A 24,935-nucleotide genomic window follows, 5' to 3' on the forward strand; every position below is an offset into this window, starting at 1 on the left:
AAGATGATGCTTGTTTCACTAGCAGGGAAGACAAAGCTCTGAATAATTGCATAAAGTTAAAAACTGAAGCTTCAAGTATTCTGAGATTTTGAAATCCATACTCAGAGCTGCCCACATACTTTTAGCATCTACTATTTTTCCAGTAAACCTTAAATCATACGATTAAATCTTTTTTCATCATCACAGGAGACCCATCTCATTTTGTAAGAAGACCCAAGAGTACACTCTGAGTGCTTAAGTATGCAAAGTTCCTGTTCAGCTTCAAGTTCTATTTGACTCATTCCCTCCAAAAGTTATGAAGAATAAGCTTCACAGAGAGGTAGAAAAAATCCTGAAATAGGGCAAATTCAGGTTCAGTGCCAGGTTCCTGAGAACACTGCATTTAAAAAATTGTAGGGAATCAGCCAGCAGGACTTGGTGCAGAGAAAAATAATTTTCATTTCTAAATCTCCTATTACAGAGGCAGAGTATTAAAACCACAAAACCCAGTACCCCCCTCCCCACTCCTGTTTTTGTTTCTATACTGATTCACAACTCCTTTACTCTGCAACTCTTCCTTTGCATTCGAGTTTTCTCTCTCTGCTGCTGAGGAACTACTAGAGCAGACATTTCAGTACAAAAGGAAAGGCTTTTCATTACTAGTGTCCTAGAAGCAGCATCATCCCCAGCTGGAAGTAACTGCAAGTCAGGGCTGAATGTCATCTGTCCTCAAGGGATCATCTTATCTACTGCATGATGGATGTAAGTAGAGCCTGCAGCTGACTTGGTGTCTCAACAATCTTGTCTCCAGCTTCCCCTCTAACCCCGGGGGGTGTTCACGGGAGGGATGGCAGGGAGAAGGTACCTCAACTGACTTGGACACCAGGGGGTTGTCAAGGTGGTATGAAAAACAGAACCTGCAACAACAGGCAATTTCACAATGTTTAAAATTAAAAGACACTAAAAGTTACTAAATAAGTAAGTATTTAACAGTATAAAAGTTAAACATTTCAGGTTTCTGGTAACAAAGTAGTAAATTTAAATCTTTAATCATAATTTAAAATGAAGTCTAATTTACTGTAAAATTCACATGAAGGAAATCAGGAATTCTATTCTATCCTAACAGTCTATACACCTGTTTACTATTAGGTAACTGCTGCATCATTTACTTACTTGAAACCCACAAATAAATATGAGAACCAGTTCAGTTTAATTAAATAGTTTAAGACTAGACTCATTACCTACTTAGGTTTTACATGCTAATTTTGATAGCTGAACCCTTTCAAAAATTTATTTCTCCCCCCTCCCCCAACTGATAATCCTTATGTGTTTAAATTTAAAAAAAACAAAAACCAAAACAACAAACACTTGTACAGAATCTAGGGAGAACAGGAGTTTATTGAGTTTTACCTGTCTGAAAAGTGCTGGTGAAGAGTTGCCATTTCATGCTTTGTCTATATAGATAAGTCAAAAGAGAAATTGTTGCAAAAAACAAGCTCATTTGAAAACTGAGTGTTTTTCCAGAAGTTCTTACCATTCCTAAATGAACACAAATGTGAAAAGTTTTTACATGAAGTGAATCCTTTTCATTGTCAGATGCAACATCTACATTTAAGTTCCCTCACAACTATTAAAATACTTTCAGGCAGTATTAATACACAGAGAAGCAATTAGTCATATCTTCAAGAAGCCAGGTATCCCAGCTCTAAAAGTGCATCATTTAAAACATTAGTAATGGAATATTTTAAAAGAACATCTCATTCAGTATTAATGCATGCCATTATTACAAAAATATCCATTGCATATTGTAGGAACAACAACTTTTGTAGACAACAAAAAAGCATGCTGAATGGTATCAGATCAGTATAAATCTATTTTTAATGAGGTTTAAGACACTGTTCAAGTCCCATTAAGAGCAGCTTCCTCCAACTGTGCACCAGTGTAAACTTGCACAGCTGTTAAAAGTTTTTCACTAATGTGGCTTAGACTGGACTCAAACTTTTTTAAAGCAGGGCAATAAGATTGGATCTTTAATTTTAGAAATCCTTCATTTAATTTGTTTAAATAAAATATTAAAAACCACTGTAACAATTAGGTACAAAAGCCTATTAAGTAACAAATTTAGGCCTAACTAGCAGAACGTACAGGTATTTACACAAATGCGGATTCGCTGTGGTCTTTAATATTAAGAAGACATCAGAATGTGGACCATGTGCTCAAAAAAACACACCCCCCAAGACCAAACCAAACAAAACCCTGGGGAAGAGTAGCATAAATCACATGTCAGCACAGCTGCCCAAGTTACAGCCCAGTGGAATGGGTCAGCCTGGTTTAATGTGAGCATCAGGCACAAATAAACCAGTCTGTTTGTAGGCATTTTAGCAACTGCCTTTGGAGTTACACTGCAGGTAATCCACTGCAGCTCAACAGGATATTTCTATGAAGCAGCTGATGATACCAATTTTCTAAATGGATGATGATGAAATACACACAAAGTCCAAGATGAAAGAGCAGATGAAGACATGAGATGTTAAAATGATGCAACGAAACAGATATATAAATTAAACAGGAATGTTTAATCAAGACAATCCTTTCTTTTTCCTTTTTTTTTTTCATAAACAGAGGTTCTTCAGAAAACTTTTTAATTGGAAAATGAAAGCCTATTCCCACAATAGTGAAGCCACTTTTTTCAAGCAGCTCTGTTGTACAACTGTTACCATGACCCTAAACAATTTAAACTGTTTGCTATCAATATTTCTGAACTAAAAAGTTTTAAAATATTGTATAGATTTTATTTGTGCTCCACATATTACAAGCAATTAACAACACAAAGAAAGATTCAATTCCTCAGCTAGAACACCAAACTCTATACCAAGTATTACATGTACACAATACTTGCACAGTGACAAGCACAAGGAAGTACTAGTTGAGCACTTACTTTCAGAAATTCATACCAACTCTTAAAACTCATTTCAATTCTCCCACGCCACCCAGTCTACAATTTAAGGCATCTCCACTCAGCCATCCTTCCACCCACCCACTCCCATCCACACGATTTACGTTGGAGGTGTTTACTCTTACAAAGAACTCACTATGTCAATCAGGTACCATTTATTATTTATCCCTCTAACTGTGTCAGCATTGAGATATGACAGTTAAACCAGTGTTAAATCAATACAATATTTACAGAGCACAGCACATTAAGCTTGAGACACTCACTTGGGGGATAAAACCACGTTTTAGAACAGGACAAAGGTCACCATTATTATGTGTTTGAAAACAGCTATTTACAGGTCCCTATGACATAACTATAGTCTGTACACTGTTCCAATGGGGCAGGCAAAAGCAGGATAGGCATTTATTTTAAGGGATTTTAAACATACAATTTGGAAGCATATTATTATGCTACCCTGAACGCCATAAACCACCTTAACATTCTCCAAGGTGGTCTCATATCCTAAGAATGGCATGTCCAGCTGATACAAAACAGACAACACAACATTTACTTTGTGGAGAACATTTACTCCAGCTATTCAGACATCTGAACTTTGAAGGTAATTCGTCCCAGAAACTTGTCACGGTCATCTTCGTTTTTTAAATTAGGTGAGCCCAGGATCTTGCACTCAATTGCTATTTCTTCTTTGGTACTGTTGGGGTGAATTGCTAGTTGAACAGCCACTAGAGGCTGTAAATAGTGAGCCTAGTAAACAGAAAGATGGGGAAAATATTTGAGAGACCAGAGTAAGTTAGCATTAAATTAACATCTAATCTTTCAGAACAGTTCGGAAAAAAACTAATTAAGAACCCAACTTTTCAAAGCCCAACCTGACTCAGGTAAGACACTTTTTTTTCCAAGTCAGTCAGGTAAACATTCTTCATACTACTTCTTAACTAATCTATTAAAGATAATTTAATTCATACTATCTTCAAGAAGCATATGTCTTTACCCTTTTCTATTATATTAGGTCCAATTTTTCTAGAAACCTCCACTTGAAACAAGCTCAGAAATTATTATCTTCCTTCCTATCCATTCTGTTGTCTCTTCTGCTTGTTTTGGGTTTGCTTTGGGGATGGGTGGGTGTAATTGCTATAGAACCTAACTTTTCTAGCAAGGTTTTAAGTGTGATTCAACAAATGCCAATGAACCAGCTTCCCTCCTACCCTATGCCATTGTTGTTTGTTCAGCAAGAAACCATTCTAAAAGGTGTTCTCTGATAGCTTTACACAGAGACCTTTCCTTGAACATCTTGACAGTATCCTTCCTGGTCAGTCATATTTGGTGGAACAATTACAACTGCTGACTTTGCTCCCTTATAATAAAAATTAAAATTAAAAAATGAGAGCAGAACCAATTCTTTTTTTTTTTGTCAACACAATATTATACCTCACATCCAATTCCATTACTCTTGTAAAGTGCTTATGAATTAAATAAGAGCTTATTTATTATACATTGTTAAGGCAGCTTTTCATCCAATGTTCATAAAGTATTTCCATAATTTATTAATATTTTTAGGTCAATACTGCTGACTGCTGATTAAGCAAAATTATTTATTTTCCTGGTAAGAATCCATAAGTAATGGACTAAATAAAACACTGCAGTATTATACAAACATAAGCCTCAAATTTTAATTGAGCAAAATCTTGTGTTAAGATTTTTTCCCCCTCATTAATTTAAAGGACTCCTTAATACATTTCTGTTGGTTTTAGGCATCTTGTCTACCAGAGGAAACACTACAGAATACTCAGTCTCCTTTGCAAAAAGTGATGTCATGGAAGGGGATGTGCTAAAATCTTTAATATGAAGTACTAGAAGTAGATTGAAGTAACTGCTTTCACTGGATAGTGGTTTTACTACATCAGAAATTTTCCTGTGCTCCAATGAACTTCAGACTGGGAGGGGGAAATGCAGCAAGGCAAGGTACCCTGAAAACTCTCCAGCTGTAAGGGTGACACCACACTTGAAGTACTGAATTTTCTAAAAATCAGAACTGAAATTCCCATGTTTCCTCAGGGAGAGAAGTCTTGTAACCACCAAGATGTTTTGAATAAGTACACAACTTTTTATGATGTTCTGAAAACAGATGTACTTTTACTCAAGAAAAATTTGGGGGAGGAGGGAAGAGGGTCAGCATCCTCATTAACTATATCAAATCATCTAAAAAAGGGAACATTCTCTAAGGTCAGTGAGTCTGGCTCATTGTACTGAGCAGCAAAAGACAAATAACCATCCTGGACCACAAGTGACTAAAAAAGAGCAGATGCTCTCAGTACTGATGCTATACAGCCACTTCTTCATTAGGACAATGCCCAGATTATTTCCTCAGGTTTGAGAAAGCATCTCTAATCTCATCAACCACTGTGCAATTTCTGCATATCAAATATTCCTTATGAGTACCTCATTACAAAGTTCAAACTTCAGAATCAATCTGATCTTGCTAACTGTAAATGCAAACAGAACCAAAACATTCACCACATGAAGACCATCATTAAGGCAGACTTACATGCAAGCTTTTCCCATAGTATGGAAAGTACATCAAGTCTATCAGGCCATGAGGAGGAAAATAATTTATAGCAACCATGCCTTCATCCTGTAATTGGAGACAGCAAAAAAAGCAAAAGTTAACATCTGCTTGCATAGAATTGAACACAAAATTAGAATTATAACCCAATGATAAAGCACAAGATACCTAAAAAAAAAAAAAAGGCAACTGACCTACAAACTTATAGAATAACTTTTAAAATACACTTATTTTTGGCAAATAGTTACATGCTGCACACATCTGCTACAGTAAGGATTAACAGTACTATTTAAATTAGCAATCATGCTTTTCTTATGAGTCAAAGAAATGGCAAAGGGGGAAGAGGACATTCATTGTAATGAATAATTTAACAACCAAAAATCACCCCTATATAACTAAAATCCCAAGTATCCACAAGCAAGCCTGGATGTTTCCTTCAAATATAGGCCACCTAAAAAGAAATCCAAGTTTAAAATGGTGATGTTACTAGACTTCTGTGTGTCATCACCACCTCAGAGGAACAACATATACACATGCATGCCTTCTCACTCAACTGTCCCCTACAATCCCAAATTTGGGAATAAGAAGTAGCTACCTACAAAGTTGCTGCCTAATTTCTGACTAAGGAATCTGTGAGATATACCAAATATGTGGATGTGACTGAGCAGTCCAGACAAAGACACCTCTCCCTACACATAGTATTCTTCAGGATTGTGTATCCTGGCAGGATGTCAAATCACTAGGAAATGCCCACATGTAACATGACTTTCTGTAATAAGATAAATATATTGCATAATCAAGGGAAATGCCATTAAAACGATCCCCCCAATACTAAATGTATCTTCAGACCATCACTGCTTGTTCAGTGTAATACACAAGTTCAAAGTGTATCAGCAACTGTCATGGCTTTTTCTATACTACCACATACAACAGCTGTGATTTTGAACAGGTACTCTACAAAGTTCAGAAGACAACTCCAGTAAGATCAAAAAATAGTAAAGAACAAACCACAGTTTAAGATTACCTTCTTCTGACCTCCTTAAAAGAACATACAATATGTTTTTTAGGATATGGCCCCATTCCCGTTCCTTTGCAGTCTAAATTATTGCAATTCTTCAATATATGTTTATTAAGTATTTTGAACCTTGAGCTAGCAAATATAATCTCTAAGTAGAAATGTGTTGCTTTTCACCATTATACTTTATTTGAAGCTCATGCAGCTGAAAATACTAATTTTTCAAATATATTTTTGAAATAACAGTTAAAAAATCAGAATAACACAGGAAAGATAAATAGTGCTTTCTGGAGCAGCTAAACACAAGGCATGCATGCAGTCAGAACTATATAGGCATTAGGCTACCAGTGCAATAGCAGAGGGGTTCTGGGACATGCAGCTGCCTGTCTCATGCAACTGCTGTGGGGTTTGGGATTTTAATAATTCTAATTAATATCCCTACACAATTAAATAAAAACAAACCAAAAAACACCTAAACAAGCTGCTTTGGTGAAGAACTCCAAGAATCAGTCCACTAGGGAGTGTCACTTTATCTGCTTACCCTTTAGTTTCCACGAAGAGTTGCTGACAGTCAGCAAATCTAAAATCAGAAAATGTAGCTGGACAGATGGACTTTTACCTCACTAACTTGGTCTTTATTAAAACTGTGTCTTAGAAAAAATAATTTTCCAGATATTAAAATAATATTCAAAGACCCAAGGAAAGAACTTGGGCAGGAATGGTCTTAATAACTTGAGAAGAAGAAATGGTATCACTGCACAAGATAAAGAGCAGTATGCATTAGTGGAAACTGTAAACCAACAAAGATTTCTGTCACAAAAAGCAGGTTAACTCAGATCCTGACTATGCTGACAGGAGCAAGGCACGTAGTGTCGTTCATACAACCATTCTTCGTTCTTGTACACTAGAAAGTGATACCTAGTACAAAGTCAAGATGGTCACTAAACAGAAGAAATTAATGTATTTTGGAATTAAGGCTTTTTTTCTTTAGTTAAAAAAAAAAAACTCCCATCAAATCTACCAGTCTTCAATAGAGGTAAGTTTTAACTTGAAAGAATACTGCAAAAAAATGTTCCAGTGCACATGAAACTGCACATCTCCAGCCTCAAACAAAAGACCTAAAACGCTGATCTTCAAACTTGGAAACACCATCTTGTGTTGGTTTGTTTCTCTTCGTGGAGATCAGCAAGACTACAGCAGATCAGTTCCTCCAGGGTGCAGAGGGAAGAACCAGCTGTAATTAGTGTCTGACACTGCAAACAGAACCTACAGAAAATACTGTGATGATGGACACTACTAAAAGGGCAGAGGCAGAAGCATCTCCAACTGTAAGTGTGCTGACTTTGAAATCACAGATCTACCTTTTTAGTTTTTCCATTTAAAAAAAATCCCATAGAAAAAGTACAGGGAGAAGAAAGAAGAATTGCCTCACAGGAGAATGCCTGAAGAACATGGATTTCACACTGAAAAATTTAAATGATATTTCAGGTGACAAAGACTGGCAGGATGTGCAGAGAGAAGCTATTAACCTCATTTTGTATGTGAGAGACTTGTAAAAACTAAAGTTCCATTTAAAAGTCAGATGGTGTTCAGTCCAGGCAGACACTTGCCCAAACTGCTCTCAGTACACATAACAGTGATGCACAGCAAGTTCCACCTGACCATGAGGAAGAACTTTGTTACTGTGCAGTGACTGAGCACTGGAACAGGTTGCCCAGAGAGGTGCTGGAGTCTCCCTCACTGGAGATATTCAAGAACTGTCTGGACCCAATCCTGTGCTCTAGGACGACCCTGCTTAGCTCATCATCAGGGAACTTCTAACTATATTCTATCTTTATTAAATAAATTCGCTAAGTAATTTGTACTTATAGAAAAAAAATACATATTATTTATTTCAAAGTATCTCAAAGGGTAAACATAATAGTAAAAAAGCCCATCATTATCAACCAAGTTGTTATCAAACTTATTCCTTTCCTACTGAAACCAGCCAAGAGGATAGAAAAAGGATCGTCTGTAATTTGCTTACTACAGCTTCTACCACTGTCTCATAGAGCATCCATACAAAAAAGATGAAGAAATAGAATCATCATAAAATAGGATTATCATCAATGTTTTATAAATCTATTGAACATTAGCTCTCAACACACCACAAGGCATTTCAGGTGGAAATGAAGATGGATCTCATTCAGTATTTTCAATAAGGACTTGTGAGATGCAAAACTAAGTTAACTCACTGATGGGTCCAGGCTGTAAGTAGTGCAAAACACTTCAGAGAACTCGATCCCTTTAAAATGATGATAAAAAATTACAGAGCAAGGACCAAAAATAGTAATATGAAATTCAACTTCAAGAACTGACATCTACAAATACAGACTGGGAAATAACCGAAAGAAAGATCTAAATATTAGAACAATTAAAATAAAGACTAAGTGTATTACAAACAGCAAATTCACCTTGAGACACTTTTATTATTTCCAATGTGATTACAAAGGGAGAAACTGTGCCATTAACCATAGCTCAGCTAGAGGACAACCTCTGTCCAGTTTGGGTTATCACATTATGAAAAAATTATAAACTAGACAAGTCAAAGAAGAAAGAGACTATTAGAACAAGCTTAATTGCTTTATTTTAAAAACCAAGTAATTCCTTCAAGAGAAAAACGTCTTTTTTGAGAATGGAAGCAAAGAAATCAGTTTCAAATAAGAAAAGGAATCACCTTTGCTTGCAATGGACTGTCATGGAGAGATCAAAACTTTCAAAGACTCCACAAAAATCAAGTATTAAAATCTATGCCTCCCCCAGGTACCCAGGAAGAAAGCAGAAACCTTACAAGTATTTGTCTCGTTAACTGATGACATTTCCCAGCCCACATTTTTACCAGTCACCTCCAGCTAAAAGCCAGGACTGCGCCCTTCACTCAAGCTACAAACTTACCAAGGCTTTCACTGCTCCCCCAGCAGTCAGTAATTATTATAATTACCATAAAACATCCTGTAGAAATCCATTGGTACATAACAAATATGCATAATTAGCTGTTATTGTGAGTAGTTTATACTTGATTTGAAGGCAATTTCTACTTGAGCAGTAACATTAGTTTCCACACACAGTGTCTTACCCATCATTTACAAAACTGTCTAAGGTGCACTTGCAGCATGGAGAAAAAATAAAAATATAGGTTATGAAATGAGAAAACAAAATATAACTCACAATAAATAAATAAGACCACAAATAACATGTATGTATTTTCCACCACTCTACAGCAAAAAACAGGTAGCTAAAACACATCTAAAGATGAATGAACAACAACTGAAAAATATTTTTATAAGTACACTGAAGAAATTAAAGACACTAAAACTAAATTAGACATACAGCAAGATGAAAAACAAACAAAAATACAAAGTCTCTAACAAGAAGGAAAGAGTGAAATAAATTACTTCACTATTCATCCTACTCATAAGGAAAATTAACTACACACTTATTTCTTACATTCAGGACTGACCTTAGGTGTACACTGTATACGTGGTTCTCCTTCGGGCTTTAATCCAATTATCTAGAGGAGAGAAGGTTACAATATTTACAGATCTTTCTCCCTCTTTCCAATTTTACAGACTGAATTTGACTTTTCACCTCATTAAATGACAGCGTTCATACAGGGAGTAAATCTATTCAGTGTCATTTTTACCTGAACACAATTTTAAATTAGGACAAAGATTTAAAGTATTGTTAAGTTAAACAGTTTACTCAAATTAACTCAAATAGTTACAGTAGCCATAGAAAAGACTGTTATTTTATATTCAGCATGTAGCATTAATGGTTCAACCAATTAGCAATTCAAGTAATGTGCAACATCACTGAAAAGTCAAATACTTAGTGCAGTTTTCATCACCTTTCATAGTTTAGGAGTTACAGAATGCATTACATCCTAGCTAGATTTCTGCACCACACATATGAAGTAAAACATACTTTACTTGCAGAGTGGCCTAGAATCCATTTTACAGAACAGTAAGCAAAAGCAAAAAGCAAATTACTTCTTAAAACAGGGGATTCAGATATTTTGATGCAAGTAGTCAAAGCCAATACTTCTAAGTATTAGAAAGCTCAAAAAGCTCACTTCACTCTACTCTCTGAAAACATGAATTGCCAGACCTTTCAGTAAATTACACTATTCTAGAAATGCAGATATCTCAAGTAGCAAACTGAACACATATTTCACACATTTTTCATACAGCAGTACTTGGGAGAACTTATACTAAGAATTAAAAAGAAGCAGGCACTTACTCTGTTCATTTTCACAATCACACAGGGAGTTCCTTTGGAATACCCAAAATTCGTATCTTCCTTTCCAGAGCACTGCCCCAGATCAGAGAGGTTGAATCGACAGGCCTTTTTAACAGCAACATCATTTTGCTCAAAAATCTTCCCTGGTGTACAATCTATGTTTTGGGACTGCTTTGACTCATTGTATGCTATGAAACAGAAATAGCTTATAAGTCAATTGGTAGAAAACAAATAAGCAGCCAAAGCCTGCTGATGCCTATATAAGTATATAATTTGACTAGTGTTACTTGTCAAAGAGTTCTCTCAAAGAACTATTTTCAGAGCACTGTCTCTTACATCCATCTTAAACACTTTTTTGAAGTCTTATCAGGAAGTGGCACTGCACTTGAATGAAAGAATAAAAAGAGTATTACAAAAGAAGTAATACTGTCTTGCTTTTCAAATTGTAACAATAGTCACAACTTCATAAATTCCTGTACATAAACTTATTACATGTTCTAAACTAATAACGTATTAAAATATAAACAGTCAATTTTTTACCTGGAAACTGAACCAGTTTTCTGTTTGCACACGTTTCTTTTACAAACGCACAGGAAAACTTCAAATACTTCAGTAAGTAATATTAAATGGCCTCTACATTTACATCAGGTAGTATAAGATCCCAAATTGTTTCTTTGTGTTTTGCAAGTACACAGATCACACTGCCACAAATGCTAATCTATTCACATTAAGGATTTTTTGTGGGGTTTTCCCCTCCCTTACCCTCCACCCCACCTCATTAACAAAGTAAAATGGAGAAAGGGAAAGTTCATCCTCCATGCAAGACCCACAAAACTGCAGGAGGCAGGTAATCATGACATGCAGCATTCCTCCCAGGAGCCTTGGCTGAGCTCTGAAAGAAAATCCTACTCATAGAAGCTTTTAATAGGCACCAAAACTATGAATATGGAGAGATTCAAGAATAGCTTGTGTAGCTAACAAAGCAACTCATGCACACAGCACCTTCTCAATTCTGATTTACAACTTTTAAGGGGTTAAACTTACTAATATTTTAATTGATTTCTGTATTATTAGAATAAGTGTACATGCAGGCACATACATAGAATAACACATGACAAACTAATGATTTTGCCATCCTTCAGTCTTGCCTGTGTTACCTTTTCTCCATGTTCTAAATTCAGTATTTTAATATCACTGCCCATAAATACTATGTATCGGGGTGAAAAGTAACAAATTGCAATTAATTTAATCTTTGTGTGCCTTATTTTTTCAAATAGACACTTAAGGTCTTAAGGCTACGGGATTCTCAGTTATGAAATGATTTAGATTAATTAGGTAAGTCTTGACAAACTTTGTCTCCAAATACATGATGTATGTTATTTTACATTATATTCTCTTGGCATATGTAATTTCTACTTACAGTATTTAAATAACCATGACACCAAAACACTGGACTAGGAGACAAAACTCTCCATTATGTACTCCATTATTCCTCTTGCCCAGGGCTCCCTGTCCAATATAGGCATCAATACTTACCTTCTGCAAAGTATATACTTTAATAACACACATATCTGTAGTAATCCTGGACTTGCACAAGTCTCCATTAGCAACTAGTAACTACAGGCAAAAAATGAAAGTAATGTTCTCAAGACAAAGATTCCTGAATTACTTGTGGAGTTTGAAGTAACTTACATTCAAGGAAACTTTTAAGTGTAGTAACATATTCCAAATATGACTGGCTGTCACTCTTGTTAAAGTAAAATTCCAGTGCGGTGTCTGGCTTTGGTGAGATCATAAGTCCTTAAAAAGAAAAAGTAAAAGTTAGGAACTAAACAACTTCTCTTTCCTACACCACTCCAACCTATTCAATATACCCATAAATCGGAAAATGTCCATCTGTAAAGAAACATCAGCGTTACCCCTACATTCCACAGTACTGGAAGGTAGTTTGTGTTTGAAGCCACTTATCAAAATCAACATTACATTAATTAATATTTAAATCCAACCCAGTGCATAGCTGCAATTCACAAAGCAAACCCAAGTGATTAGGAAAAGCGAAATTAGCAGCTTAATCAGCTTTAATCAAAGATTTTTACCAATTCACTTCCTATTTTCCATACTCAGCAAATTAAACTTAAATAATTGAAAAAATACCCAAAACCACACCCGAAAGCCTTCAGTTCAAGCAATGGTTCAAAGTTTCAGGCAGTATAGAGTGAAGCTATGATTGTATTTTTTTCATAGAAACTCACACAAAAAAGCATTTTAAAAATCTTGATTGTGCGTAAAGACGGCTTGAAAGTTACCCCAATCAAAACAGACAAGCCAAGGTGGTTTCTGTTCTTCTCCTCCATGTCCTCAAACAGAAAGTTTAGGCACCATCTGTTTCACGAGAACACAAGACACTTTATGAAGCCCCGGGCCGTGTCCCTGGAGAGGTGGATGGCTCAGCCAGGCCCCAGGAATGCTCTGGAGCTGCCTCCAGGCCCTGCAGCACCAGCATTCCCAGTGGGACTATGGCTCCACTTGGCTGCTGGCTCTGGGTACCAGAGCAGGAACCCCCCCAGCCAGGCAGCCAGGGCTGGCAGCACAAACAAGGACATGGATTGCCAAGGGCTGGAGTGATGAAAAAGGCACACGTGGAGTGTGGGCCCTTGACAGAGCTGAACTGTCCTTCCTCCCAGCACATGGCTCAAGAAAGGTGCAGTGTTAAATCTTAGGGATTTTTCTGTAGCAGGTGAAAGCAAAAGACACACTCCTTGCTAATACCCAGCCTGTGCCATCAGGAGTTTGTCACTAACAGAGACAGCCAATGCTTCTATTATTCACCACAGCTTCAGCAGCAGATGAAATAGCACCACACCACCAGACACTGCAGAAGAGTTCAAAACCTCTTCAAAAAAGGGTGTGTGACTGATTGCTTTATTCACAGCACCTTAGGGTAATTTTTATTTAATATAAATAATTAGCACAGATAAAAACCCAGCAGCTGTGATTAACAAGTGAGTGTCCATGCATCTCTCTCTTCAAGTATAGCTGAGAACTGACACTGTAGTCCCACCAAAAAAAAACCCAAACAAACCAAAAAACCACAAACAAAAACCCCCAAAATACCAACCTATATTTTATCAGATTAACTTTTTCCTAAGTTAGAATATTAAAATGGTTTGATCAAAGTCAAATTTGGCATAAAGAAGTTGCAATTAAAGCAACCAATTGTATCAGCTTAGGATGCCATGTAGTTTCCTATTATCTGGCAAAACCAATTAAAACTAGATTCCCAAATGAATAGAATTTAAGGTAGAAAACAAAATTCATCTCCCAAAAAAAAATTAAATAAATCAGGCCTTCTGAATATAAACTAAACATTTAAGATGATAAGAGCGCAGTGGGAAGATAAAGATGGAAAATATGTCTTAATGTTGGATTCTTAACATGTTATACTGCAGTTAATCAATCACAGTAAGGTTTTTGAAAGCATACCAAAAGTGCAGGTCTAAGGCTTCACCTACAGAAATGACCAAGCTTCTCAAATGAAGGCAGGATTCACTTACAAATACTTTCAACTGGGAAATAATAAAGATATATACTAAACATTTATCACGAACATCTTTCAGATTCTAAAAAAAATCCAGATATAATTTAATGCTTTTTTACTCTAGGTCTTTTTTAAGATTCCCAATAAATCACAGATCCTCTTTTCTGCAATAGCAGCAGTTAAATTATTTCCATGGAAGCCACGACTAAATGCTTCAATGACTGACAGTCCATGTAAACCTACAAATACTATTTTAACTGCAGATTACTTTGTACCATTACGTTTTCTGGCCTTTACACTGATCTGGGATTCAACAAAATACAAGATAATTATTAGTGGGGCTGAAAAATCACTGAAGGGGTTTTACACACCAAAGGCTTTTGAGGGATAAGAGATTATTATTATTATCTATGTGTTTTTCAAAGGGAGTAATGACAAAATAATTCAACTAGTCATCAGTGAATGAAACAATCATTTGGAGAGATTTATTGCTTCAGTGGAACTTCAGAAACACCCTAGGAGGAAAGGACTACTTGAATTTCAGTGCATCACAGTCTGCCTAAAGACTATGGTGTAAATTCTACAGAAAAAGCTATATGAAGGACTGATGCATAGACTGAGAGAGATGCAGGATTTGGGCTCTTCTAAAGGATCAGAATTAACAGCCTCAGCACAGGATCACATCTAAGACTGTAAGAGAGATTTTACATTATATTACAATTCCAAGAGGGATTTTAAAAAAATCATCTGGATTTGATTTATATCCCAGTGTACAAAGCAAGTAAAATAAAAATTATAAAATAAATCAATTGTGAGATTTCCAAATATGTTTAACAAGAGTAAAACCATTGACCTACGCCATCCAGGTTTTGTATGTAGAATTTGTTTTTATAATTTAAAGTCTTACAGCCCGGAACATTACATGTTTCACTGCAAGTGAAAAATGACAGAGTTAAAGAGGAACACTGAAACAGAGACAAGCAACTTTATTAACTTTTATGTATGAGTTACTAAAGACATGGTTAATAAAAAGATTTAATTCAGAAATGTTACAGGAATTCTTAAATTAAAAACTAATTGTGGCATACATAACTTTTTAAACAAACATCCCCTATGACTTATTTCAAAGTCAAGGAAAATACCCTGAATTGCAAGAGAGAAATGTCACTCAAGTCCAGCATTAACTCACAGCTCCTCACAGTTCCATCCACTACCAAGGTTCTGACTTCCACAATGGAAATGGGGAGAAATGGTCAACTAAGCCACCTTCTTTTTTTCCTCATTTTTTTTCTTTTTTTAAATTATTCTTTGCAGCATCTAGCCCATTCTTAGCTTGAAACACAACACAAATCCTCAAAATCCCTTACAAGACAACACTTGTTAGAGAAGGCTAGAATACCATACCACACAAATTCTGTTCAGAATCCAGAGAAGTTTATCACATTGGTCCAACTGCAACTTGCTCACACAAAAATTACTGTATCATCTTAAGTGTGGATGCAGCTACAAGATGTTGGTCAATTTTAAGAGTTTTGAGTTTAGAGAAAGGGAAGAGTATTTTTAAAAATAAAGTTGTCTCACTTCCACCAAAATATTAATATTGCACCATTTAGTTTTGTGTTTTAAACATAAATTTGGTCCCTAAGACAAGTTATTAGAAAAACTGAGATATCGAATGTTCAAGTGGCCAGACCATTTAAGTTGCATATACAAATCAAATACTTACACATTCTCCAGAAACAGTAACTAGAACACACTAATCTCTTTGGTGTAGTTAAAGTACACAGAGTCAATTTTTAAATCTTTCAGAGTGAAAATTCTTAATATTTTTCCAATATGGAGATATACCAAAACAGAGCCTATGTCAGAATTTTGTGATACATTTTAAACAATTTAAAAAAAAAAAGTTAAAAAAAAGGTGGAAGGAAAAAAAAAAAAAAAGACAACCACGTTATTAGTCGTTCTTACTTGTGTAGGGTTTTTTGTCTGTCACATACAGCTCTCTGAACCAGCCAGCAGTGGGACCAGATGGGCACATAAACAAAAGGAGCATCAGCTCCAGGAAGCAAGACACCACCTTTAGTGGCAGCTACATGTTACATGGACTTGGCTTCATCACACAACAGGACCCTCTCTCTTTAGTGGATCCCTACAGAACAGGCCAATGAGCCCTGAAATCCACAGACATTCCATGTCAACTGGAAACTACCTAATTCTGTACTGAAAACTCCAGAAAGGCCTCCAGCCCACAGTCCTTACACAGATCACACCCACAGCACAGCCTTCCTGTACCTTCTTCAAAGTACCAAACACTAATCAAGGTGGCTGTCCATCTGAGCCAAAAGAACTGGTTTATGGTACCTTTAAAACAATTTGATTAAATTATAATCCCACTTCTTCAACAGCATGTTCTCTGGATTTGCAGGTAAAATTGTGTTCTAGATACAGGAAAAATTCAACTGAAAAGAACTTAGAGGAAAACACAGCAAAAGTTAGCACATACACACAAAAAGCTACTGACTGAATTTATGCTATAAGCATATATCACTTGCCTCACATCAGGTTTTACCTTTGCACCTGCAAGTAATTGAGGAATAATCACAGTTTCCCATAAGTCGTTCACACTTCCAACAAGCTCTCAAATGAAACTTAGCTGTTAAATCAGACAGAGGTTTATGAAAAAATAAATACAGTGTTACCTGGACTAGAAATCCGGTCACGGTATTTTGGTATATCACTGCTCAGTGTCTGAAGCATAACCCACATTGTGAATGTGAAGAGTGCTGCTAGGAAGCCATAGAATACCAGATAGAACAGTAAGATCAATCCTGTAAAGAAAAAACTAAAATTACTATTTTTGTTTCATCTAATTCCATTATCTATTTTGAAAATAAAACCAGGAAATAAGCAATACAATGTCTGTAGCTGTAAATACGCCTCCAGCATATTTAATGCACAGTGCACAACAATGCATACAAAGAGGTTTTCTTTAATACTTTCTGATTCTTAAAAATTACAGGGCATTTTAGCATTTATATTTTTAAGAGAGCAGCATTAAAAACTGCTCTTTGGGCTACAAAGGAAAGCTGGCAAAGATGACTAAGCAATGCATTAGGAAAAAAAATTAAGTTTCACTTGCTTAAGGGAATTGTAGTTTTGTATCTGGAAAGGAAAGGGTGGCCAGGAAGATGAAAACTGAGTGAAGAGATATAATTATTAAACTGGATCTAAACCAGGCAGGAAGCAATTGGTGCTTCAAAAACATAGTTGATACATGAGGGAACTCCACACAGAGCATTCATTCACACATGGATCCTGTTACAACAGACTCCTCAAGGTGAAAATGCTTTCTGCTGCAGATTTTTGAAAACAAAACCAAGCCTTCTATTCAGATTTATCAAGTCTTTGCCTAACACATCCACCTGCTTTACCAATCTACCTCAGAGACCCAGCAACCTCACTGGAATTCACCAGTTACACAGATGTTACCAGCTTCAACTTGTTTCATTACTCTGGTGTACAATCCCAGCCTAAAATAGTGCATGATTCTGTTTTAAGACTGAGCACCTGAGACTTAAGGACACGCACAGACATCGTCAAAAAGTATTGAGGAAATCAGATGCTTGAAGAGAGCCATCTTCAAAACCTTTCTAACTCAAAAACATAACCAAATGATGACAGAAATTCAATTTTTATAGAATAGTCTAGCTATATACGGGTGCTTTCAGAAGCCAGAGATATAACCCAGGTAAAGAAAAGCACATAAAACCATTACACAACATCCTACCACTGACACTTGATTAAATGCAGTATTTTTCAGCCTTCCATAGAAAAGGACAGAGCAAAAGCAAACATGACTGTATCACAGTGATATGTACTGTCCACTGGAAGATGACAGAAGGAAGCCTAATCCTTGGCTCCTGTCCCAGAAACTATGATTGCACTTTGCACTGGAATATTCAGTGCAAATATAAACCACAGTAACCCATGACTGCTAAAGATGCAAGTACCTGTATTACTTCCGAAAGAATTCAGTGGACATCTATTAAAATAATGTGGTGATTCCCAAATTATCTTTAAGATAAATTCTCTCCAGAAACCAGCTGAACATTATTGGATTTTTGGTTTGGTTTTAGTTTTTGATTTCACGTGTTGATAAAATTACTTAGCCATCTGCAAAAGTCTGAGAGTGATCAGGTATTTAAAATATATTTGGAACCAATGAGATGCAAGATTCTATGCAGAAATTAGAAGTAGGAAAGTATGCAAACACAAAACCAAGCTTACTCTATAATGAACAAGAGAGCTTGACATCTACTGTAAACTATCTAAGGCTACTTAGGTGCTGAAAAGAGAATATAAAAATAAATAGTAGAAATCCTAGTCAACAAAAATTGCATTTGTATTTGGCACACCAGCAATTTGCTTTACTTATAAGGTTATAATTGCTTTAACTGGATCCAAAACAGAACAAGGATCTTCTAATTAATACTCAGTGTATTCTGGGCATCCCAAACAAAAAAGCTCCCTTACAAAACCTTTGGTCAGCTCTCACTTGGATCCCTGTAAGTTAATCGGTTATTGAATACACTTTCATCAAGCTGCCTAGAAAGTACACTTCCCATCAAGTGACCAAGACATTCATCAAACAGTTCCAATGAAACAGAAAAAGAGTTTGACACGTAAGACGAGACAAGCAGTTTCCATGGCAATTAGTGTAAAGCAAGAAAGTCAGGGAAATCTTTTTTTCATTGAGCTATTTCATAATACATCGTTATTTTAATCTCTAAAAGATTATGCCAAACTTCACTGGAAAAAAACCCCAAATTAAAAACAAACCCCTGCCCACTTGTTTATTACTGATGGGCACAACATCACCTGGTGTGCCCCTCTGAGCAGACGTGGCCCTAAGCACAGTCCTGCTTTGGGCCGACACCACCATGGCACCTGCATGACTGACTGCCTGGGGCCTCACTCGGGAGCTCCCCAGGAGCAGATCCAGGCCTGCTGCAGCTCCTCCTTTGTGGGGATGGTGCCCACCCACAAAGGCCCCCTACTGCAGTGGGGCAGGGGGTGCTGGGACCCCCTCCCCTCCAGCAGCAGGGGCAGGGCAGAACCGCTCCGTGGGCAGGCCCTGGGGAGCCCCCCATGCCCAGGGAGGGATCGACTCCATGGGGGGACCACAGTGCCCACAGGGCCTCACCCAGTCCCTCTCCCTCCAGCATCCCATCCACTGGGAACATGCAGCAGGATGAAGGCTAGAAAGGCTGTTTTATTCAGAGCCCTGAAACTCTGCTAAGCTCCCCCAGTCCAGCAAAGCGAGCATGTGTGTACAAACACATAGATTATTTTTAATTCTTATTTTAATATAGCTGGTAAATGCACTGCACTGAGCACTAACCTGCCCCATTTATGCTACTTTGCCACATTAAAAAAAGGGAAAAAACCCAAACAACAAAAAACTTCTCTGCAACTTCCAACAGCCCCGAACTGAGTAAGCTGCTCTTTGTGAGCCTATTAGTACTAATTATCCTAAGCTAATCACAATGAGCAAGCCACAACCTGTCAAGAAACTCTGCCAAAATAACTTCACATAACACTGGATTTCTTGTCAGAAAACAAGATGTACCCAAGTAACAGTGAAAAGCTATCCTCCACATTTACTCCATGGAAAGTACAGCTACCACATCACGCAACTCAATTCAATTGTTGCAGAACATCTCGCTACATTAAAACTATAACATAAGAAAAACTAAAAACAAAATTCTGCATTACAATTTACCTAGTTGTTTCGGTTTGTTTTTCTTTTTACAGGGCATCACAGTACCAAAAAAACCCTTCTTCGTGTCCTAACCACAAGAACAAGCAAGTCAAATCTGGAAAACTGCCATTTCTGAACCAATGTGCTGGTACCATCATTAGCTGGAATTCACTTGCAGGGATGAAAGCACTTCTCCACTGTTAAAATTAGAATTTCTGACTGGTGAATGCAAGATATCATTTCCATGATGAACACACGCTTTCCACACTTCACATGGCAAAGCTGATAAAAAAAAAGCATGTCAGTCTGGCATTAACCAGATTGGTAAATCTATCTCATGCAATACATAGGTAGATATATCCAGGTATCAGTACACACACTGACAAAGACATGGAAGAAACTATTCAACATTACCTGTAACAGTAAAAAATGCTGTCTTTCTGGTTTGTTGGATCCCATGCTGCATTGATCCTATCACCTGCATGACCATTCTTCAGCATCTTTAACTAGTGGGACTGAAATACCCAAGTAATGTTCCTACTGACTACCACCAGTGCCAGGAACATCAAGGAATTTTAGTCCACCTGCTGCAGATGGATTTCTTTCCTTAAACTAACATAAGTATACATTTTAAATAATCACTGATCATGTTTCAATTTTATTTCTCACACACTTGAGAATTACTGTTTTCTAGATCTGAGGAACAGTAGAGGGAGGAAGAGGAAGACTTGGAAGAAATATAACTTCAGTCCCATGTTATATTTTACGTCACAATAAGCCAGGGCTCCACATATAACATGGCTACACCTCAGGAGACAATAAAAACCATCAAGTGCAACACTTGCAAAGAACCACAAAAGCCAGTGTCTGATGCCATGATTAAGCATTTAGAACACAGAAAACCCTAACCCCCCCCAAATACCCTCACTGTACCACTAGAGCTTACTGACACCTGCAACGAGAAACGGCAAGATGCCTTTTTTCAGTGATCTGCACCAGGAAAAATATTCTACTGCAATAGCAGACAGTGATGCCAGAATGTTTAATATTACATTACTTGTAAAGAAAGCTAAATTACAATAAAACCCTGCTCAAAACACTGAGAGAGAACACAGATGATTTGACTCAGAAAAGCACTAAAACTTTAACAGCCCTGTATGTGCAACCAGGAACTCAGTGAAGACAAAACAGAAGCAAAACTGGATCCTTTGCTATGGCTACCAATCAAACTGTATATCCACTGACATGGTGGAAAACTTTCCTAAAAATAAGGTGTTGGGTTTTGCTGGTCAGGTTTTGTGTTTGTTTGTAATTACAAACACTGTATTTGTGCACTGAAGGATGCAACTACCCATTCAAAAGAAAATTCAGTAGGTCTGAATTTCTATGTACTTCAAGACAATGCCACCTCCACCTCAAATACCTTGACACAATCTCCTTTACAGAAAGACTTAAATACACTTGACATCACATCTAGTGTGACCACAGGTGATGTACTAGAGTCTGTATTGCCTTTCTTTTTTGGCACTACTTATTTTTCTGTAACCTTGTGTGAAAAGAATTTACTGCCTATCCTGTAAGGCTATGGACACACCTGAGTGTGTGGTGAGCACCCCATTACAGCATGTTCATGATGATCTCACTCCATTCCTACTCCAATTCCAGGCAGACACAGCACCTTGCCATTACAGGCAGAGTCAAATGCTGATCTTCCTTTTACTTGCAGAAAGGCCCCATATGGCAGTCTGCCAAGTGCTCCTTTCTCTGCCCTACCTGATTAAATTCTGGGTGGACCCCAGCACTGATCCTCATTCCCTTCACCTCTGCAAGGGCTATCAGCACTCCTCACGCCTTTCTGCTGGGAATGCCACCACCTCAAGTCATCAACAGTCTTTCCAGCGTTTTCTGTCTCTTTAATACAACAAATGATTATGCCAAATAATTAAAAATAGGTTTGGGGGGGAGGGTGTGTAGGTTTGGATACCAATTTGTGAAAGATTCAAATTGAATTACCCCTCAACTCTGCAAAAGATGTGAAATTCCCCAACTATTTTCCACAAGAGGAGACATATTATGGAGTTTTCACCAAATTGAAACAGGCAACCCTTTACCAAACTCTAAGAGGCAACATACCTCTGTTACATGACAAATATGAGTAGAGGAGCTACTTGTGTTTGATCTCTTCACAAATTGCTGGTGTAGAAATGGCAGACAGAGGAGTACTCCAATGCCACAGCACTGGGTTTCACGGAGAATCACTGCCTTGCAGTTACAATTTACATAAGCCCGGGGGACTGTCTCAGACTAGGGCAAAACATGCACATACTGTGAATAATTATTTAACAGTTTCTCTACTGCCACTGCCTGTGTCTTATTTCTGCAAGGAAGATGTCTTGAGATGAGAGAATATGCACAGAAGAACCAGAGCCAACTGAATTCTCATCGTGCTGCCCCTGGAGACATGAAAACCCAGCAGACTGGGAACCAGAGCTTTCCTCTTCTGCCTCCTTCGCCTTTCAGCCGGGAGACCAGCAACAGAAGAGGAACACTTGTCAGTGAGACAGGTCTAAGCTCACACCAGCACTGCAAGGGCAGAAACGAGACCAAACCCTGCACATTCTTCTGTGCCAACAGAGCCACACAATTAGTGTCCTGCTATTAAAAAGTGAAACCAAACACAGAGCCACATGCCACATCCCAAAACAGTCAGATTACAACTAAACTAAATTAAACAGGCACAGTATGGTAATCACAAAATGCCAAAACAAATATTGATGAAAAAATACATTGAAAATTTATAGTGATGCTAAACATTCACCTCCTAATGTCCAGGCTGAGGAAATGTTATATAGCACTAACTACATGCCAATCACCTAATCCACTAAAGAAAACTTATTAATGAAGTACAACTATTCCAATTGACTGCACACAGTAAAATTATTCAAACTGTCTATACATACTTTCTCAAAAACATCTTTTATCTAGTAGCTGTAGAAACTCAAATACCAACTAAGTCGTCTCACTTATGTTTCAAGTGTTATCTATTGGTCTGGGACTAACACAGACTAGGAACATCCTAACTGACTTGCCCTACTGGACAGGTTTAAACAGACAAGGTGGTTTCATCTTCACTTTTTGTTGAAAAAACTTACAAGCTATTTCTAACATGCCTACAGTCTGTTCTCCTCAGACTCATGACACAGCCAGACTTCTGCAATCCACACACCCAGCCCACGCACTTGAGGAAACCTGCCTGTACAGAAAGATCAGTAGACAACAGCATAGTGGAAATTTCCTCTCCTTTGCTATTCAAATGGCAGAGTAGCTGCAAGCTCTTATTTCCATCTGAATGGAGGAGAACTCCTGTCAGAGCTCGGGCCCTCTCCTGACAGACAGGAGATACTGGCACGGCAGAGAAAGCACACCCCATGCACAGCCCGCTTAAAGCTCCTCCTCACTATTTCAACATTAGTATTCATTGAGATTGTGTCAAGGCCAAGGATGTATTGGCCTGTTCCTTTACACCACGCTGAGATTCTTGTTGGTTTTGTAAGGACAACGTTTAAGTATCCCAACTACATCCAAGTTTTGGGAGGAGACGCAGCATTTTCTAAAGTCAGTAAATATGTCCCATGAGGGCTGAAGAAACATCCTAATATTAAGCATTTGTACGGTTTAATATGAAAAAACACATTCAGAAAATATAAATATTTTTACTGGAAGCAACGAGATTATGATAACATGCTTTCCAGCTCAGAGGAAAGCAATGGGATGACTACCTGAAAATGGGAAAACAAACACTGCCTTCACAAGCTTTACTGGAGAGCCTTCCTTTGAAAGCTTCCTTTAAGAAAATAAAAGGCCCAGAAGCCCCACGCTGGAACAAATTTAGCACGATGACGCACAACGACAGACAGCGCTCACTCCGGAATCGGGGCTCACGAACTTTTTTGGGGTTTGGGGGTTTTCCTGTGCTCCCCCTCCCCGTCCCACAGCTGCAAGTACAAAGGCGATCTGCGCCCATTCATTCTGGATTCCCTGCGCCGCTGGAGCGCGGGGGGGGCGCGCTGGGAAGGGCTGGAGCGGCGGAGCTGCCCCGGCACGCGCGGGCTGCGGGGGCCACACCGCGGGCGGGGCCGCCCCGCACCTCGCGACCCAAGGCCCGCCACGGCCACACCGCGGCGGCCCCCGGGGCGGCCCGGGCGAGGGAGGAGCCGGCGGGCCCGGACCGGTGCCGGGTGGGCGGTGAGTCGGCCCGGGGGGCGCTCCGGGAACTCCCCTTCCCATGCCCGACCCCCGCCCCCGCTGTCACGGACGGCGCTATTTTTAGCGCGGCGGTCGTAGCGGGCGCCGGGCGCGTGCGCCGCGCGGGGCCGCCTCACCTGGCGCGCGCCGCCCCCGCATCCCCCCGCGGGGAACCTCCCGCATCCCGCCCCCGCACACCCCCCACCCCCACCCCCTCCCCTCTCCTCCCGCGCTCGGCCCCGCTCCCCGCCGCCCCTCGGCTCCGCCGGCGCCGCGCCCCGCCCTTGTGCCCCTTAGGGCGGCAGCGCTCACCCCAGCTCTTCGCCGTGCGCCCCAGGAACTCGCCGCTGCTGGGGTTGTAGATGAACTGCCGCCACTCGGCCATGCTCTGGCGGAACGGCTTCTTCGTCTCCTTGGACATGGCGAGGCGAGCAGCGGCCGCGTCGCGCACCCCGGCGGTGGAGCCTCCCCGGCAGAGAAAGCCGCAGACAGCGCCCGCTCCCAACCGCTAAGTAAGTGCGGCCGCGGCGCCCGGCGGGAGAGCGGGCGGGGGCCGGCGCGCGGAGCCCGTCCCGGTCCCGCCCCTCGTCCCTGGTCCCG

General features: G+C 38.8%; 1 protein-coding gene across 1 annotated transcript; it reads right to left on the minus strand.

Annotated features, from left to right (window-relative positions):
* Positions 1 to 1,359: 1,359 nt before the first annotated feature.
* ATP1B3 (ATPase Na+/K+ transporting subunit beta 3) lies at positions 1,360 to 24,921 on the minus strand. The gene is made up of 7 exons (XM_051781221.1): positions 24,648 to 24,921; positions 17,029 to 17,157; positions 12,484 to 12,591; positions 10,792 to 10,979; positions 10,013 to 10,063; positions 5,481 to 5,567; positions 1,360 to 3,679 (listed from the first exon to the last, which is right to left on the minus strand). Exons 1-7 carry the CDS (start codon positions 24,754 to 24,756, stop codon positions 3,509 to 3,511), a joined length of 843 nt encoding a protein of 280 aa, XP_051637181.1. The 5' UTR covers positions 24,757 to 24,921; the 3' UTR covers positions 1,360 to 3,508.
* Positions 24,922 to 24,935: the final 14 nt, after the last annotated feature.

This window comes from Manacus candei, unplaced genomic scaffold (assembly GCF_025592945.1).
Source record: "Manacus candei isolate 608988 ecotype Guabito, Panama unplaced genomic scaffold, ASM2559294v1 h1tg000015l, whole genome shotgun sequence".
Classification (NCBI taxonomy): domain Eukaryota; kingdom Metazoa; phylum Chordata; class Aves; order Passeriformes; family Pipridae; genus Manacus; species Manacus candei.